Below are 18,045 nucleotides of genomic sequence, written 5' to 3' on the forward strand. Positions count from 1 at the left end.
ACCAAACACAGTGACCTTGTTCACCTCTTTCCATTTTTGGAGACAGTCCCTTACATACACTTACTTAAATATATGGCATGTGAATAACCAATCAACAGCTTAGAATGCACCATTAGTGGTTTTCTCAGTCATTTTAATCTGTGAAAAGGCAACCACATTCTTTTGAACAAAGATTTCAAGAAGGTAGGTTGTGTATTTAGTCTGTTTGAAGTTTCATATATTTTAAAATCTAAACACATCTTAGTTACAAAGTTTAATAAATTATAGTGTAATTCTATGGTATCAGTATAGTTATTCATGATTTTTTTGGTTATTCAACTGTATATGTAAAACCAAAAAAAAATTTGTTTGGTATCCTCCACGTGCAAAATTTTAAAAGGCTCAGCAATCTATGTCCAGTAACAACCAAGTTTAAAGTCTTAACAAGAAGAGATAATCATTTACTTTACTTCTTTATTTATTGTTTTACATTTTAAGAAAAATAAGTTTAATAATATATTTCTAAAAAGTAATAATCTGTATACATATATAACGTATAAGAATTGAAATGGAATTATATATTATATAATATAAACTAAAACACAGCTAAAGAGAAAACACTAAAGGTCAGTTTTATATTACTGAATACATAACATGAATGCACATGCACTGCATCAATGCAAGTCATGTGATGTTAGCTAGACATGACTGGATAGTCAATATACTAAAAAATAATAAATATATAGCATTATGAGATTTCACCTATTTAGACTAAACATTTGTATTTTTGTGTTTTATTATGTAGTTATTCTCGCATGAAAAAAGCATAATTTATATTTATTTCCTGATTTTTTTATGATGACTAAAAGTTTGGTCAAGTGAAAGACCCCACACAGTTAGAGTATAGAAAATAAAAGATAAAGTCTTACTGAAAACAAATATTTGAAATGTATTTCAGAGATTTCATAGATAATGCAAATCATATTTGAGATTTTTGGTATGAATAATCAAGTAATAGTTTTTTAATCATAACATGAAATCACTTTACACTCAGACTAGTAATGAAACAGACTCGATATTTTTACAAACAAATGTTCAGGAAAATATTTCAATAAAAATCTGATTTTTTGTGTACAAAATACTTGTCATCTTTACTAAAAGTCTACCACATTTTGTGAACATACACATGCTGTATCAAAAGTTATAGTGTAAATATATACACGTGTAAATATGTAGATGAACTTGTGTATACTATACTAAACCCATCATGAAAGGTTTAATATTCCATATAAAATATCAATTGGTGACACATAGTTTAACATTCCAGATAAAACATTGGCTGAAGATAAGTGGGTTAAAACTCTAAATGAAAAATTAAATGTTCACTAGCTGATGATACTCATGTTAAAACTCCAGACGCACAATATGATTATATGTGGGTTAATATTGCATGTGAAATGTTAACTAATGATATCTATGTTAACATTCCATATTAAATATTAATTGTTGATGCGTGAGTAAACAATCAATGTGAAATATCAAATGTTGATGTCTGAATAAACAAAGTAGATAAAATGTTGACTACTAATATCTGGGTTAACATTACATCTGAAAGATGAACTGATTGCATCTGGGTTAATATTCCACGTGAAATATTAGGTGAAAATTAAAACTTCAGATGAAACATCACTTATGATATTTAAGTTAAAACCAAATATACATTAATTGATAATAGCTGGGTTAAAACTACAGGTAAAATGTGAACTAATGATACCTGGATTAATAAATGTTCCAGGTGAAAAATTAAGTGATAATAATTTGATTAACACTCCAGAAGATACATTAACTGATGATATCTGAGGATTAATTTTTCAGGGGAAACACCAACTGAAGATAACTGTTTTAAAACTCCAGATGAAATGTTAAATGATGTTACCTAGGATAAAATACTAAATGAAACATTAACTGATGACAACTAGGTTAAAACTTGAAATGAAAGTTAACTGATAATACTTGGATTAATATTCAAGGAGAAAATTAACTGATGACACCTGGATTAAAACTGAAAACGAAATATCATCTGTTTATATCTGGATTAAAACTACACCTGACACATTAATTGATGATAGCTAGATTAACATGTGAAGTAAAACATTAACTGATGATGTAAGAATTAACAATCCAGATGAAACTTACACAGGATATCTGAACTAACATTTTAGGGGAAACATTAACTGATGATAACTGGGTTAAAGCCCCAGATAAAAAGTGAACTAATGACACCTAAATTAATATTTCTGCTTAAACATTAGCTGATGATTCCTGCATTAATATACCAGGTGAAACATTAAAGCTACATATGAAACATCAACTGATGATTTCTGAATTAATCCTTCAGATGAGACATAACTCACATCTAGGTTAACATTCTAGGTTAAATATTAACTGATGATATCTGAGTTAAATTCCTGATGAAACATTAACTGATGATATGTGGATTAAAACTACAGATGAAACAGGTTTATGCATTAATGTCTCCTATAGAATGCTGATTGAGACATTAATGCATGATAGCTAGACTAACACTCCTGGTAAAATGTTGAGTGATCAAACCCAGATTAAAATTCTAGGTTTAACAAAAGCTGATTCCTGTATTAACATTACAGATTAAACATTAACTGGTGATAATTGGATTAAAACACCAGATGAATCATTAACTGATGATACCTGGATTACAATTTCAGGTAAAACATCAATAGGTAATACTTGGGTTAAAACACCACTTTTAAAATTAACTGACGATATATGGATTAACATTACAGATAAAAAATTATCAGATGATAACTGTTAACACTGAATTGAAATGTAAAGTGATGATACATGTAAGTACCCCAAATGAATCATTAACTGATCATGTCTGGGTTAACATTCCATGTGAAACATTAAATTATGATAAGTGGTTAAACATTCCAAATGTACTATCAACTATGATACCTGGATTAACACTCAGAGTAAAATACTGAATTATGATACATGAAGTAACACTCCAGATGAAAAGTCACTAACTTTACGTATCACTCTAGACTCATTTCTGCTCTTTACATTGTTTTTTTATTGTTATACATAGACACACATCCATAAATATACATCCATTCAGTTTTAAGTATACAGAAACCATAGCACTATAAGAGTATCATATATTTTAGTATTTCACTCTAGATATCTTTTTCACACATACCATTATATGTTGGTGTTGTTCCAACTGATCTTCCTACTGAGGATCTGTACCCTAAAACATTATCAAACACATCATCTTCCCAGGGTCTTGGATGATCAAGGTCACGGGAAGGAGCTAGAAAACAAAAGAAGGGTTCTTTTCATTCGGGTTGTAAAAGTATAATGTGAGGAAAAAAATCTCAATTAGTATGACAAAATTACTCAACATATTTTTAATGATTCAATGTCATGTCTTCTTATTGGGAAAATAAATATTTAAGTTTGCATTGAGAATTTATGGTTTCTATACAATATCAGAATTACATCAGAAAACTTCATTACCAATTTAGACCTACAAACTGAAATATGCAAATAAACAATTAAAATCTGAAGAAATTAAATGGATTGTTGTTCCATAACTCAAGGACTAAAGTGGTCAGGTCACAACACTAATACATTTTAAAGTTCTCATACGTTCTCTGAGGAAACAGGAATAAAAAAAAGGAGTATAAGTGGTTTCATACTTTGGGCTTGTAGTCAGATGGTTGTAAATTTGAGGCTGTTATATCCTTGAGAAAGACACCCTACCCCACTTGCTCTAGTCTATCAAACTATATGATTGGCACCAGTTGTTAATTTAAAATTATCCTGCAATGGACTGATATCCTATTCAGGAGACTGGGTGACCATTCTCAACCACTTACATCACTTGAAATGGGAGTTCAAAAGCACTGGTCCTGTGTGCCTTGCAAAGGCATGGTAAAGATTGAGCTTTAACTGTACTATAACTAAATGGTAAAACAATAACACACATTAACAGGATAGTTATACAACAACCTAGGAGTTAAAAGTAATTATTTGCACTAACAGGATTATTATACCAAATGGATAAAATACTTGCATGGATTAAATCTTTGACTATGGTCTAGGTGGATTGCACCCAGCCCATATCCATCAAAATAACCATGTATCAGTACCATATCTGTAAAATAACTATAAAACAGTTGTAATGTAACTTTTTAAAAATTATACATACCTTCACAAAATTTTGTAGATAATTAGAAAATGTTACAAGGCTTTCATACAAAAATATCATATTTTATAACTCAAGTTTTAATATTTTTTAACTAATGATTTACTCATGCATTTTTTATTTTTGAATGTTGACTAAATGCAAAGTAAATTTGATATTAAATTAAGAATACTTTTGCTGTATCAGAAAATTATTAAATTCCACATGTGAAATCTCTATAACCACAAGATAATTATCAACCGCTTTTCTTTTAGAGAAAAAAATTATATTTTATGTGTTATTTTCTCTAATTCATTTCTGTATGGGTTAGATCAATTTGATCAATCTCATAACCACCATAAAAAATTAGGAAGTAGATCTTAATTCTAGAATAACTCTAACAAAACCACAAATGGTTATTATAAATAGCTTAAGTCTCATAACATTTTACACACACACACAGACACATATATATATATTTATTATCTTTATTTTATTGACCTTACAGCTGTGTCTGAGTATCATTACAGAAGTTGCGCATGGCCACATGCAGCTTTACGTTACCATTTACAATAGTATAAAATTGGTTTTTATAACATGCAACTGTTTTTCTTCTAGTGGATCAGTACTTTATAGAATACAATAATTTCAGTTGTAATGTATTACATATGTATATACACTGTTATTATTTATAGATATATGTTTAGATTTCAGTTATTATTCTTAAAAGATAGAAGCATAAATAAGGAAATACAGAAAATAATGATCTCTTATACATACAAAATATGTACTTGTTTGCCTTAATTTGCTAAGCCTTGTCAAATTTTGCATGTGGAATATGTAAAATAGAATATTTTTTAAGTTTCATATGTGCATTTGGAAACTTCTAAAAACCATAAATTATCATATTCCACTGCAATTAATCAAGATTACTAACTAAGCTGTATTTGGCTCTAAAAATATCGTTTTTCAAGTACCATTTCATCTAATCTGTTCTTTGCAAGTCTACAAAGAAAAAAAAACATTTTTTTTTCCTGTGAAAACACTTTGAAAAGGTTAAAATCATCATATGGGGGGATAATGAGCTTTCAGCTACTTGTAAACACATCACAAAGTGAAGGAGGTGTATGTAAACAAGCATTACCACAGATGGAACAGGTAGTTTGGACCAACTTGTATGATTCACCAAACTTAATAACATCTCAGAAAAAAGAAAAAACATGAAGTTCTTTTTTATGTTCTAGCTTGTAAACATCAATAAATTTAGTTTTTATTTCAGAATAAACTATATATTTTGTATTTGAACATCACAAACATTTAATCACATAAAAATTGATATATTTTTTTAAATATTTTCTTTTAAATTAACTAAGGTACAATATTAAGATTTGAATCATAATACACAAACAATTTGATACCAAACTTGTTGACATACAATCATAAAATAGTAGTTAAATAAATCTTTGAATGCAAGCCTACAAGCATGATAGCATGCCCTATAACTCCTACCTGTAGCATTTCTTACACCAAAAGATTAAAGTACTTACATACATTAACAGGACTCATATACCTAATGGTCAAAGTGCTTACATGTATAAAGAAGATTGTCATTTTAATAAAGTTATTACATGCATTAACAAGATTTTATACTGAATGGTTAAAGTACTTGTATGCATTAACAGGACTGCTACACCAAATGGTTAAAATGTTTATATGCATTAGCAGGACTGTTGTACCAAATGATTAAAGTACTTGTATGCATTAACAAGATTGTTATACTAAACAGTTAAAGTACTTACATGCATTAACCTCTTCACTACAATGATGAACATGCACTCATCACAGCACGCCCATCATCTGCAATGACAATGAATGCCTGTTCATCATGGACTACCACTCATTATTTACAGTGGTATTTTTTTCAAAGTTAGTTATAGCATTAGAACTGGAGTTTTCAAAGTATTGGCTATAAATAGTAATGACATCATAGCAAATTAGCCAATAGTTAGCTCTGAGAGGTGAAGACTAAAACTCAGGGTACCACAACTAGTGAAATTCGTTTTTAAGCAGTTTACAACAATGAGGGGAAATCATGGTTTTTTTAGTCGTTTTTCTTGCTGATATTTAAATAGATACTAGCAGAAGCTGAAGTGAATAAATTGTAGAAGAAAGTAACTCAGAAAATGAAACTGATGAAAGCTTTGACAGTGAAAATGGATTATTTAGTGCTGATTAAATCAAGCCCTTTCAAATGTCTGCTAGTTGGACATGAGTACCAGACATTTTTTTAAGATAAAGAACCTATTTGATAGCCAGAATTATTGCACAGCTTTTCAGGAGTCAACCATGTTGTAGACTTCAATGAAAACATGAGTGTTCTTGATTACTTCAAGAAATTTATGACACCTGATGTTATAAGCCATACTGTGTCCTGTGTGAATGATAAAGCTAAATCTTTTTTGAACAAGTTCACAAACAAAGGGCATTATAAATAGCATACAGTAGAAAGACGTCAATGACAGTGATATTTAACACTTTTCAGCTTTATATACAGGAATTTGTGAATATAGTGAAATGAACCAGTACTGGACTAGAAAGTCATTTGAATCAGGTGTTCATTTTTTTTGTGCAACAATCATGAGCAGAGAGATACTTGTTCATAATGAATTTTTTTAGGTTTAATAAGGTTAGTGCTGTAAAGAAAAACATCCCTTCTACATGTTCACATACACTGTGTGACATGTTGACAGCTAATTAAATGAAAAACGTTGATGCAGGTGAGAATGTTTTCATTGATGAAGCTTTAGTGCTGTGGAAGGGATGATTTGGCTTTCATCAGTTTATAAAAAGCAAATAAGCAAGGTTTAGAATAAAACTGTTTGTTGCGTGTAACAGTGAAAAAGAATAGAATTGTTTCCACTATAACTTCAGTGTTTATTATGGAAAAGACCAGTCCACTCAATTAGATATTGCTGATGCTAACCAGCTTTCCTCCAGTGAATGAATAGTTGTTTATTTCACATAGTCTATTCTGAACTAAGAGGGTAACATCATTGTAGATAACTGGTATGCAAGTTCACATTTAGTGTTTTTTTCATTTTCAAGTATGGCATAATGAGGATTTGTCTTCTACCTATGTATCCAATCTAAATTCTTTTTATAGTATAAATATATATTTATGTGTTTATGTATATGTGTATATATACGCTCCTAAGCACATTTTGGGTAATAATCTACTTTAAAATGTTAGAATAATATAAAAATACATAATAAATAAAAGTTACTTAAAAACATGTTTCTGGCATCAAATATCACCAGAAATCATGCAGAATGGGACTTAACATAATTGTTATATCATGTGGTTAAAGCACTCTGTTGCATTAAAAGGATTGTTATATCAAACTATTAAAGTACCTGTACGAATTAACAGGACTGTTATACCAAATGGTTAAAATTCTTGCAAGGATAATTATATCAAACAGTTAAAATACATACATGCATTAACAGGATTGTTATACCGTAACCTAATGGCTACTTCACAGCTTGCTGAAGGTGTACGTGAAGCATTTCGAGGATCTACATGAGTCTTCTTCCAGGCTCTTATTTTTTCCCGCTCTTGCACAGTTTTCAAAAACACCTGAAAATGAAAGTTGTGGTTATGCTGGTGTAAAAAAACTTCAAGTACTTTTTGTATACATTTAAAATATTTCTTGAAAAAGAAACAAATAAGCACTTGCATGAAACTTATACCTTGCCAATACCAGTAGGAATCTTTGATAATTCCTCTTCTTCTCTTTTCAGTTGTGGATCCTCTTCCACAAGCTCTTCCTCATCTTCTATTTCATCCATCATCTGTTCATCCTCACCAATATCCATGTCTTTAAAGCTTCCACTCCACCGTGTTTGTAGTTCTGAATAAGAAAAAGAGTAAAATTTTATATGAAGTACAGAAAATGAGGAACATAAAAATCATATATGTAAAGCACTTATCTTTTTTTTTTTTAACTATTTCTGACTTGATACTTGATGAGTAATGGAAAATGGAGAGCTATAACCTTGAATATTATTGGAATTTCTTTTCTCATTTTTGCAATTTTTTTAAATATTTAAAAGGAATTCATGTCAACCACATCTACTGAGCATCTCAATAATTGATGATATTAAATTGATGAAACATATTTAAATATAGTAAAACAATCATGTAACTCTTTTCACAAACTATGAAACAATTATCAAACTATCAATCAAATTGATATCACAAATGTAATAGGATCTACTTGACTTGCTAACTGTTGTAATATGTACTATTCTACTGCTAGACTCTCTTGAAAGTTCCATCTGTGCATGTTGAGAAACTCGTGTCTGCACAGGTCTGAATGTGGAAATAACAAGATAGTGGTCATCATCAAACCACATAGTCATATACTAAATTTTATGACTGTTTATTGAAAAAAGAAATTCTACATTCCATTTATTCTTTACATGTCTACAAAGTTTCAAAGTATATTAAAAACTGAAAAATAACGTTTGAAAATGCTATGGAATTTTAAATAAATCTAGATATGAAGAAGCATATTCTAAGATAAATTGAGTAATTAAAGACTTTTTGGATGTAAAACTTAACTATTTTTGCTCATTTTTTTGTGTATATCACCAGAAAGTTGTATAAATTATTTCACATGCACTGGGAAATATTTTGAAGCAGTTTAATAAAATTTAAGTAAATTAAATAAAACTCAAGCAGTTCCAAATTTGTAATATCCATTTTGAAATTATGGACAAAAGCTGGACTGTCTCAGTTTTCTGGTTTGGAAATCTGGTCACTCTAGGTGTGAATGAAAGTACTGTTACTTTAAAAAAATCCATTTTACTAAAAAAGGCACAATTCACAGGCTAACCATATTGGTAAAAAGTAATAATTGTTAAATGCAGTTTAAAAACAAGTACCTCTTACATGCATGTTTTTCTTGTCTTGATATTACATATTTAAGCATAAACATTTATCTCAAGAAAAAACTTATTATTTGAAAACATCTCTTAAAATAAAGATATATATATATATATATATAAAGTTCAATAACATCTTTAATATTTCTATCATAATATTTAAAAACAGTATAAAAAATTGATTCAGATAAGTTTATGATTACCAATAACTTAAAAACAGTACTTATTGCTTTTTAATTTACTTGCAGAAATAACCTTATCTTTCTAAAATTTCTCAAGTAAAACCTATTTTTATTGACAACTCTGCATGATGAACCAAAATATAAAGTATACACTTTTATAAAAATCTAATAGGCCAAAAAACACAACCATAAAATTAATACATATGGACCTGTGACGGCTTGTCACTTCTACAGCTTGACACAGCCAGATTTTATCTTGCAAAGCAATATTCATGATCCATTTATAACTTCTGTATGGTTTTAAAGAACTGAAAAACAAATGAATAAATAACATAAAATGAAGGTTTATTACTAGAATTCTTTTCTAACATTCTAATGTTACATCAGATTTATAAGCCAAAAAGTATCATTATGTAAGTGACACAGTAGAAAATAAAAACACAATAAGAATACCTGAATCGGTGTATGGAAAAGGAGGTGCTGGAAAATCATCTCTTTCTATCTTTGGAACATCAGAGGGGTCAGGTCGGTGAGCTCCAGGATAATGTGACAATTCTATAGGTTCTTCATTGTTCATGTGTGGTGATCGTGGATAAGGAACACCAGCCTGAATGGATTCCACTTAATAAAATATAATTATAAATTACATTACCACAACAAGTAATGTTAAGGTAATTAAAAAGAAAGGAGTAACACTGAATGGGCAGACTTAAGTAAATGTATTAACTGGCAGACCAACGGCCAAATGAACAAACAGGTAACAACAAACAACAAATTAAGGAATAAATATACTGATACACTAACAAGCCAATGAACAAATAGATAAACTGATACACTAGCTAATAAACAGGCAGATAAAATAAAAAACAACAAACTGATAAATCAATAAACTTTCAAACAAGTAAACAAACTACCAAACAGACTGATAAATAAATAAATAGATTACCATACAACAGTTTAATGGATAGATAAATTATTTCTGAGATGGAAGAGTATTTTTACATGTACATGAATATTATTTTAAATCATGTTTAGGAGCCCACAAACTTCTCAGAAAACTGATGTGTTTTGAATAACTTTATTAATTTCTATAATACATGTTGCAGTTTAAATAATTGTCATGCATCAATAAAACTCAGAATATACGTACCAAGTGCAGTCATTCCTATTTGCCAGCACATCATTATGAAATAAGAAAAAAGTAGTTATTAAACCAAGTTTTGATAAAACAATTTGATAGTTCAATATGTTCAATTAATTTAAAGTCAGTAATTATTTGAGGTTTTAAATATAAATGTTAGATTTTAACTACTGATAAAAATTAAAGATTTTCTCCTTACTAGACATATTTCAGTTATATTTGTATCTTTGATGTGATATAGAGTAAATCATAAAAAAAACACATTTTTCTGGCATTGTACATAGTGTTTTTATTTTCATCTAATACTAACAGAAAACAAAAGAATACACAGTAATGGAAATAATTACAGAAAAACATACAAGCATTATGCATACAGGAATAAATTGGTACAAACATGTGAAGGTGATAAAATATATAAATTAGATCTTTAGAAGTAAATCACCTTTAAAAGACTGTGGTTGTATTTAATTTTCTTGATGACATTTTGAGCAAATGATTGTGTGTTTGTTTGAAACTTTGCCAAGAAAATATGATACAATCATAGTTTTTTAAGGTGAAATACATGCAGGAGTCAAAAACAAGTAATGGCAGCTATATGGATAACTTATCAGTAGAACAAAATATAATAGTATCACAGAAAATATAAAATAAAAGTGAAAAAAGTTGTCCAAAGTACTATTATTTCATATGTGAGCCCTTTGTTTTAAACAAAGTATTAAGCCTTATTTTCATTATGCCATACAATTTAGCACTGTGAAATAATTAAGTACTGTTCCAAACACCTTGTAGTGTTCCTACAACACAGTCAATTAATCTAATCACCTTTTGAGCTTCTCAGTTTTTACATAATCTCATACAGCTTTAAAAATGCCCAGATTAGAACTTTTACCATGGTTGTGAATGTTCCATTGACCTCTTTACCATCAAGATGTCATTCCATCAATTTTCTGTACTCTTAAGATCCTGTCTTTTTGGGTGATGAATGTTTACTCAATAAGAAGTGATACAAGTCACATTTCTGAGGGAAGGGCATGATGGAGCAAAAAATCCTTTAATTGTCAGCAGTCATAGAGTTATTATTTGCTGGAATGCAGCCACACACTTTTGATGATCTCCCCTCTATGCTTCATAGTAAAAATTTTGCTTCAATTATTTGTATGGTATATACTTAACCAGCCAAAACACTTATTTCTATAAGCTTTTCATGTAGAAGCCATGACTAGATTCAGCTAGTTTTAATGTTAGCTCATGAATATGTACAACCCAAAAGAGGAACTGCAAGTTAAATGTTTAGTCCTGAACAGCAAAGTATGTGTAAAATAGCTAAATGGCCAGGTCAGGTCCCTAAATGTTCAGGTATAGCTGTTCCTAATTTTAAACTGAGGACTAACTAGCCAATAGTACTAGTTAACACAACAGCTTTGTAATAATGATTTGTAGGAATAAACATTAATAAAAACATTTTATTGATTTGTCAATTCTAAAATGTATATCAAGAAAAGTAATTTTGCAAGTGTTTGTTCTCACAAGTAGTAAAAAGGGACAGTTGCAATTCATTTAACCTCAGTCAATAAAACAAATGGTCAACACTAAGTCAGTATAACAATAACAACTGGGGTTTATGTACATCATCAATTCACACCTACGTGTTTTGTGCATGATTTGTAAATAAAATATTACATTTTGAAGTTCTATTTTTGAGCTGGTGATTCTTTTAAATTTTTATTTGAATCTGTGAATGATGGTGAAAAATTACATTACATTCTTTACATGGGTTGTGCTCTCAGTCTTACAGCTATTAATACAATTTATGAACTTGTTAAATGATTTGCTAAATGACTCAAGTTTCTTCTGACACATTCTATTTGATGCATTGCTCTATTTTTTTAGGCTTCTGATGAAAATTTTTATGCATAATTTTGTATTAAGTTAAATACTGAATAAAATATGAAAAAAAATCAAAACTTGTACCAATAAGAAATAGTGTTGACTAAACAGCTAATAACTTCATACAAATAACAATTTAATTAATTCAATAGTATGCTATACAGCTTATTAAGAGAACTCTTCTTTGTCAGCTAGTTAAATTAATGAAACAATTGTGTAACTTAAAAAATTCAACAGGTTAATTTGTTACAAAATTGGTTACAAATTATTCAAAGTTAACTCTATTTGAAACACTCCATTACACTCTTAAATAAATATAAAACAGAAAATATTTTAAAGTTTGTATACCTTGCTTAAAGTACTGTCCTCTACTTCCAATCAGTGGTCGTTCTGAGCCTTCTGTAAATGAGATAACCAATGTAGCAATAGGTATTAACACAACTGAAGTGATTATTATATATATCAGTATTTTTCAGTGTTTGCACACATCTCATTGATATAATTAGTGATATTAACAAAACCATTATGTGAGAACAACTTCTAAGAAGCAAAGCCTCTCAATATATCTGACAGAACAATGACTGTAGAGAGACATTTTTGGTGGTTCTACACACTGGATAGACAAAGAATATCTGTAATTCAATTTATTTCATGGATATAATTTGCAGGTGATTGCTTGTTTAGAGTTTGCAAACCAGAGTGTAATATGATATTTATCAATTAAAAGACTAAAATCAACATATATATATGTTAAAATCTTTATGTGAAAATAGTAAAACAAGCAACAAACTTCTCTGTTACAAGAAATGTAGAACTGTATCTTATGTTATACTAATATTACACAACTGTCTCAAGTGTCAAAACTAGAAATAAGAAATCTGAAAGACAAGTTGTTCTTGGAAATAATTCTTACTATACTATATTTTGCCTCTACTAATTATAAAGTGTTAATTTGTACATGTTAATATAGTATGATTCATGTCAAAATATCCAAAAGGTTAGATTTTTTTATCTATTAAGAAATAATTTGATCAAAAATCTTAAATTTCTATATTTGCTAATGTTCATTTTTATTATTAAGCAGACCATACAAAACAATATATGGTTAGCTAACACAAATTTTTGAAAAGAGAGAAAAAGAAAAACAGAGAATTTGTTTGTGATATTAGTTGGCCTACCATGCAATGCAGGGAGCAGAGATTGGCTTGCCTCCAAACAGTGTAACTAGGTGTAGCCTTGCTCTTATCTAGTACATATTATTCATTAAGTGTTCATCTTATCTATTATAAAGGTGTTCAAACACAAAAGTAGTCAGAAAAACTAAAAGTAAAAAAGAAACGAAGAAAAATTAGAAAAAATAGTAACTAAATCTAGGAAGCAAATTAATTTATAGGGCTCAACCTCTACTGCCAAAATTCTTGCCAGCCAAGACATTAGAACAACAATGTAGAAACAATCTCTGAATGCTGATGACCATCAATCTCATCATATCAAATAAAGCTCTTGTTATCAATAAGAAAGTACTGGAACATAACCGCCAACCAAGTCTGTGAAAACAATTATGTAGAGACTACAACTCTCAATGTTGATGAATGTAAACCTTATCAAACTGAATTAACTATCTACAAACAGGAAGAAATCAATTATTGCAATGGCAATGAAGGTTCTAACCCATCCTTTACAGTTAAAACTGGGACACAAAAAAAGTTTCTGAAGAAATGAAAGATTTTATACTTTTACATTGGAGATTACTTCTTGCTGGTATATGAATGAAGAATTCAGTGAATCTACAAAATCAATACAAACATAAAACACAATTCTCAGACGTTTTTCTCAAGAGCAACTGAATAGTACAAAAGGTTAAAAGATACTGGCTTTACTACTCACCATCAAAGGAGAACATTTTCTGTGTTGTATGCAAATTGTAATAAACAGCAATGGAAACTTCTTCACTAGTAACAACTAGTTGCTCTGACTGGAAACATGGACTTTAGTCAGCATGAAACAAGCTCACTGTATCAAAGTTAACCACAAAATTTGTTTTTTTATAATACCAAAAGTGGAAGAATAGACAAGACTTTAACAGAGAAAACGATATTGGCACCACATTCTAGGGCATATTTTTTCAGTGATAAAGTTGTTATTATCTAGAAGACCAGTGTTCAAAGAAAGTGATGAAATATATATTTGGTGCATAATGGCAATTACTTAGAAACACTGATGTTATTAGCTGAGTATGATATACTTCTTGCTGAATACATTAAAAAATGCACGTATCATACTTATCCTTAACTATTTGTAAGGAATTTATAGAAATCCTATACAAAGAATTCTCACCACCACTATCCAGAAAATTAAAACATCCAAGTATTACTCAGTGTCTGTTCATTCTACTCCAGACACAGATTAATTGGTAATAATTTTTAGATGCCCCTGTAGAAAAGATTGCTACATTCTTACTGATAAGTAATCACACAGGAGCAGAAGATCCTAAAGTTCTTATTAATTTTCTTCAAAAAAATGATACAAGAATTCAAGACTGCCATGGGTAGTTGTAAGACAATGCATCTAATATGAAGAATAAATATGTTGGCATGCAAGGTCTTTACCAAAGAGAATAAACCTGTAACAGACTAAATTCCCTTGTTTGCTCATTCACTAATTGTGGTTGGACAATGTACTGTGGACTACTGTACTAAAGTTTGTTTATATTTTGCCTTTCTGCAGAACATTTTTGTGTTTTTCTCAGCTTCAACTCACCAATGTAAGTACCTACACATTATGCTTGATAGAAGTAGGGTTACCAATGATAAAGAGGGTATCAGACATAAGATGGAGCACCCATTCAGATGCAATAAAAACCTTAAATACTGGGTACAGTGCCCATAATGCAAGTCCTCACTTCCATAATGAATGATGACTCAGAAAAGTCTCAAATGCACTGAGAGTCAAGAAGCCTAATGCTAAATTGGAACAACTAGAAACAGGTATAATGATGGAATTATAGAGCTTTATCCTACAGAGGTTTCACAAGGAAAGTGATTCATTACAAAATTCCCAAATAGATGTCAGCACATTTGTATAGTAATTACAAGATCTGTTTCCCAAATATGACGAAAAAGGTAAACAACTGTATGGATGCAAGAAATATAAGGTTGAAAGACTAAGTAAAATGAAGAGAAATATGTAATGGAACAACCTCATGATTATGACATTGAAATTTCACCTTCTACTCAATATAAAGTTCTAACTTTGTTTACCAATTATCGAAAAACTGTTACTTGCAATATGCAACATTATAACGACATATGGAAACGTCAGTTGCAAGTATAGGTTTCTATAAAACTCGGAGTCCATGAATACAAATCACCCTTGCAGTGCCACCTAAAGGCTCATTTGTATGTATCCCATGGATTTGAATACTTGCACAGTAGAAAAAAATTGGCACCCTTTTGGAAAGAAAACCATTATAATTCATGAAACAAATATGCTAAGAATGATATGCAACCAATCTCTCAAACCAATTATCTCATACAATCTAATAATCTTTAGGATGTAACTGTGACTCATATCAAGCAATTACTTTTGAAAAAGAAATCATTCTTGATGCTACAAATGATCAAAATCACACTTCAATCAATAATATGCCAGAACAGGTTAAGTGTACTCATACTTTTGTGCATAGAAAATGACTTGTTAGAATTGTTTCGTATGAAACAGATTATAAATGTTCTTCCTACAGAAAACAGCCAAGAGTACAGTAATTTAACTAAGTACATATGGCCTGAACTACTACCACTGCTGTGAATACTGGTGTGATCTAAATGTGTGTGTGTGTGTGTGAGAGAGAGAGAATGCACGAGTTGTGTAGTTTGTGTGTGTGATTTCTTTCTGTCTATATGTTTGTCATCTGATTACAATTTTTTTTCTGTATTAGAGCACCACTTTTTCTATTCAGGAAACATCTAATATTGTTCATTAATCTGCAGGTGAGTCTTGTAAATGTGTGGGTATTATTTTCCCATTAATTCTAAAGTAAAACATACATAAAGGTTTAGTTCTTATTATTTAATATTTAGTTGTTATCATAATAACCTTAGTAGAAATATTTAACACCAAACCTGTCTGACCTTTAATCTACCTTTGACCTTTACATGCATCTACAACAAAACTCTGCAGAATTAGGGTAGCTTCTCTCATCTTTACCAGCATCTTCAACAGAACAGTGCAGGATTAGGATAGCTTCACTTACCTTTATCAGCATCCATAACAAAACAATGTAGTATTAAGGTGGCTTCACTTATGTTACACACACTGACCTGAAAATAAAAGACTTCTGAAATAATGTACTCTGCATTTCCGTTTTTTTTTTTTAAAGGCAGTTACCATCCATTCCTGTATACTCAAAATTGTGCAGGATTAGGGTAGCTTCACCTGCCTTTACCAAGCAAATCATGCATAATTAGAGAAGTTTTACTTACCTTTACCAGCATCTACAACAAAACTGTACAGAATTAGGATACCTATATTAACCTTTTCCAGCTTTTACAATAAAACTGTGAAAAATTATGGTAATTTCACTTGCCTTTATCAGCTTCTACAACAAAACTGTGCAGAATTAGGGTAGTTTCACTTATCTTTACCAGCACATACAAGAAAACTGTATAAGACTACAGTAGTTTAAGATACCCTTTCCAGCTTCTTCAACAAAACTGTGCAAGATTAACATAGCCTTACTCACCTGGAGGCCTGAAGAACTGTGGGGACTTTGGTGGATATGGCTGAACTGGACGACGCAGATACCCTTGTGTTGGTTCTGCAGTAAGATAGCTATACGTATAAACTCGACTTGGGTCCATGATGAATACATCTCTCTCTATGCTCCGAGGACTGCCTCTACTAATCTAATGGGCATAGCATATTTGGTTTTAATTTTTCATAAATCACTGTTATTTTACTGGTAAAATAAAAACCCACATTAAACTACATTTTAATTTAGTTTTGTATTAATGCCTCTTACCTAAGGATTTTAGTTTTAATCATTTCTAGTAGTTGGTACATTTCAACTTTACCTAACAAGTAAATACAGTTAACATTTTCAATGTCTTGCATTTTCATTTAGTTTGACTTTAAAATTTTATATTACTTATCAAATCAACACTGTTGTCAAAGTATGTTTTTGTTTTTGGATGTTAAAATAGCCAATATGAATTATCACAATTTTTTTATAATAGCACAATACTACTGTAACAGAGTTTTGGATATTCAAATAGCCATTACAATCATTAAAACTGTTAAAATTGACCAAATTAATTATTTCAAATACTTTCTCTTTCATGATCTAAAATAAGATGAGAATTTCAGTGTTTTTGTAACAAAAGCTAATATGCCCTTACAATTCAATCATTTATGCCTATGCTGTATTTAGCTTGACAAGACCTTTTTAAGATAAAAAAAAAAGTTAATAAAAAACACAAAATAACTAAGTAACTAAATAATTCAATCTTAATTAGCTTAATGTTGTTTTCAGCAACATCAATCAATTATTAGCATTTTACTCACAAATCCCTGCAGGATGCTGAAGAGAAGATATTTCTCTTAATACTAGAGTTCACAAAGTTTTTGCCTTTCAACAATTAAAAGTCTTGTTTTCACAACTTATGATATAGAACAATGTAATT

The 18,045-nt window shown here is 29.8% G+C and overlaps 1 protein-coding gene across 14 annotated transcripts in view; it reads right to left on the reverse strand.

Moving 5' to 3' along the window:
* LOC143244643 (actin-binding LIM protein 2-like) overlaps window positions 1-18,045 on the reverse strand; it is a 71,998-nt gene that overhangs the window by 18,453 nt on the left and 35,500 nt on the right. For all 14 annotated transcript variants that reach the window (XM_076489696.1, XM_076489691.1, XM_076489695.1 and 11 more), the window contains 7 exons: window positions 17,106-17,268; window positions 12,713-12,763; window positions 10,487-10,501; window positions 9,790-9,957; window positions 7,958-8,118; window positions 7,703-7,844; window positions 3,218-3,331 (listed from right to left, as the gene is read on the reverse strand). In XM_076489696.1, the coding sequence (XP_076345811.1) occupies window positions 3,218-3,331; window positions 7,703-7,844; window positions 7,958-8,118; window positions 9,790-9,957; window positions 10,487-10,501; window positions 12,713-12,763; window positions 17,106-17,268 (814 nt within the window). The remainder of the gene's footprint in view (window positions 1-3,217; window positions 3,332-7,702; window positions 7,845-7,957; window positions 8,119-9,789; window positions 9,958-10,486; window positions 10,502-12,712; window positions 12,764-17,105; window positions 17,269-18,045) is intronic.

This window comes from Tachypleus tridentatus, chromosome 2 (genome assembly GCF_004210375.1).
Source record: "Tachypleus tridentatus isolate NWPU-2018 chromosome 2, ASM421037v1, whole genome shotgun sequence".
Classification (NCBI taxonomy): domain Eukaryota; kingdom Metazoa; phylum Arthropoda; class Merostomata; order Xiphosura; family Limulidae; genus Tachypleus; species Tachypleus tridentatus.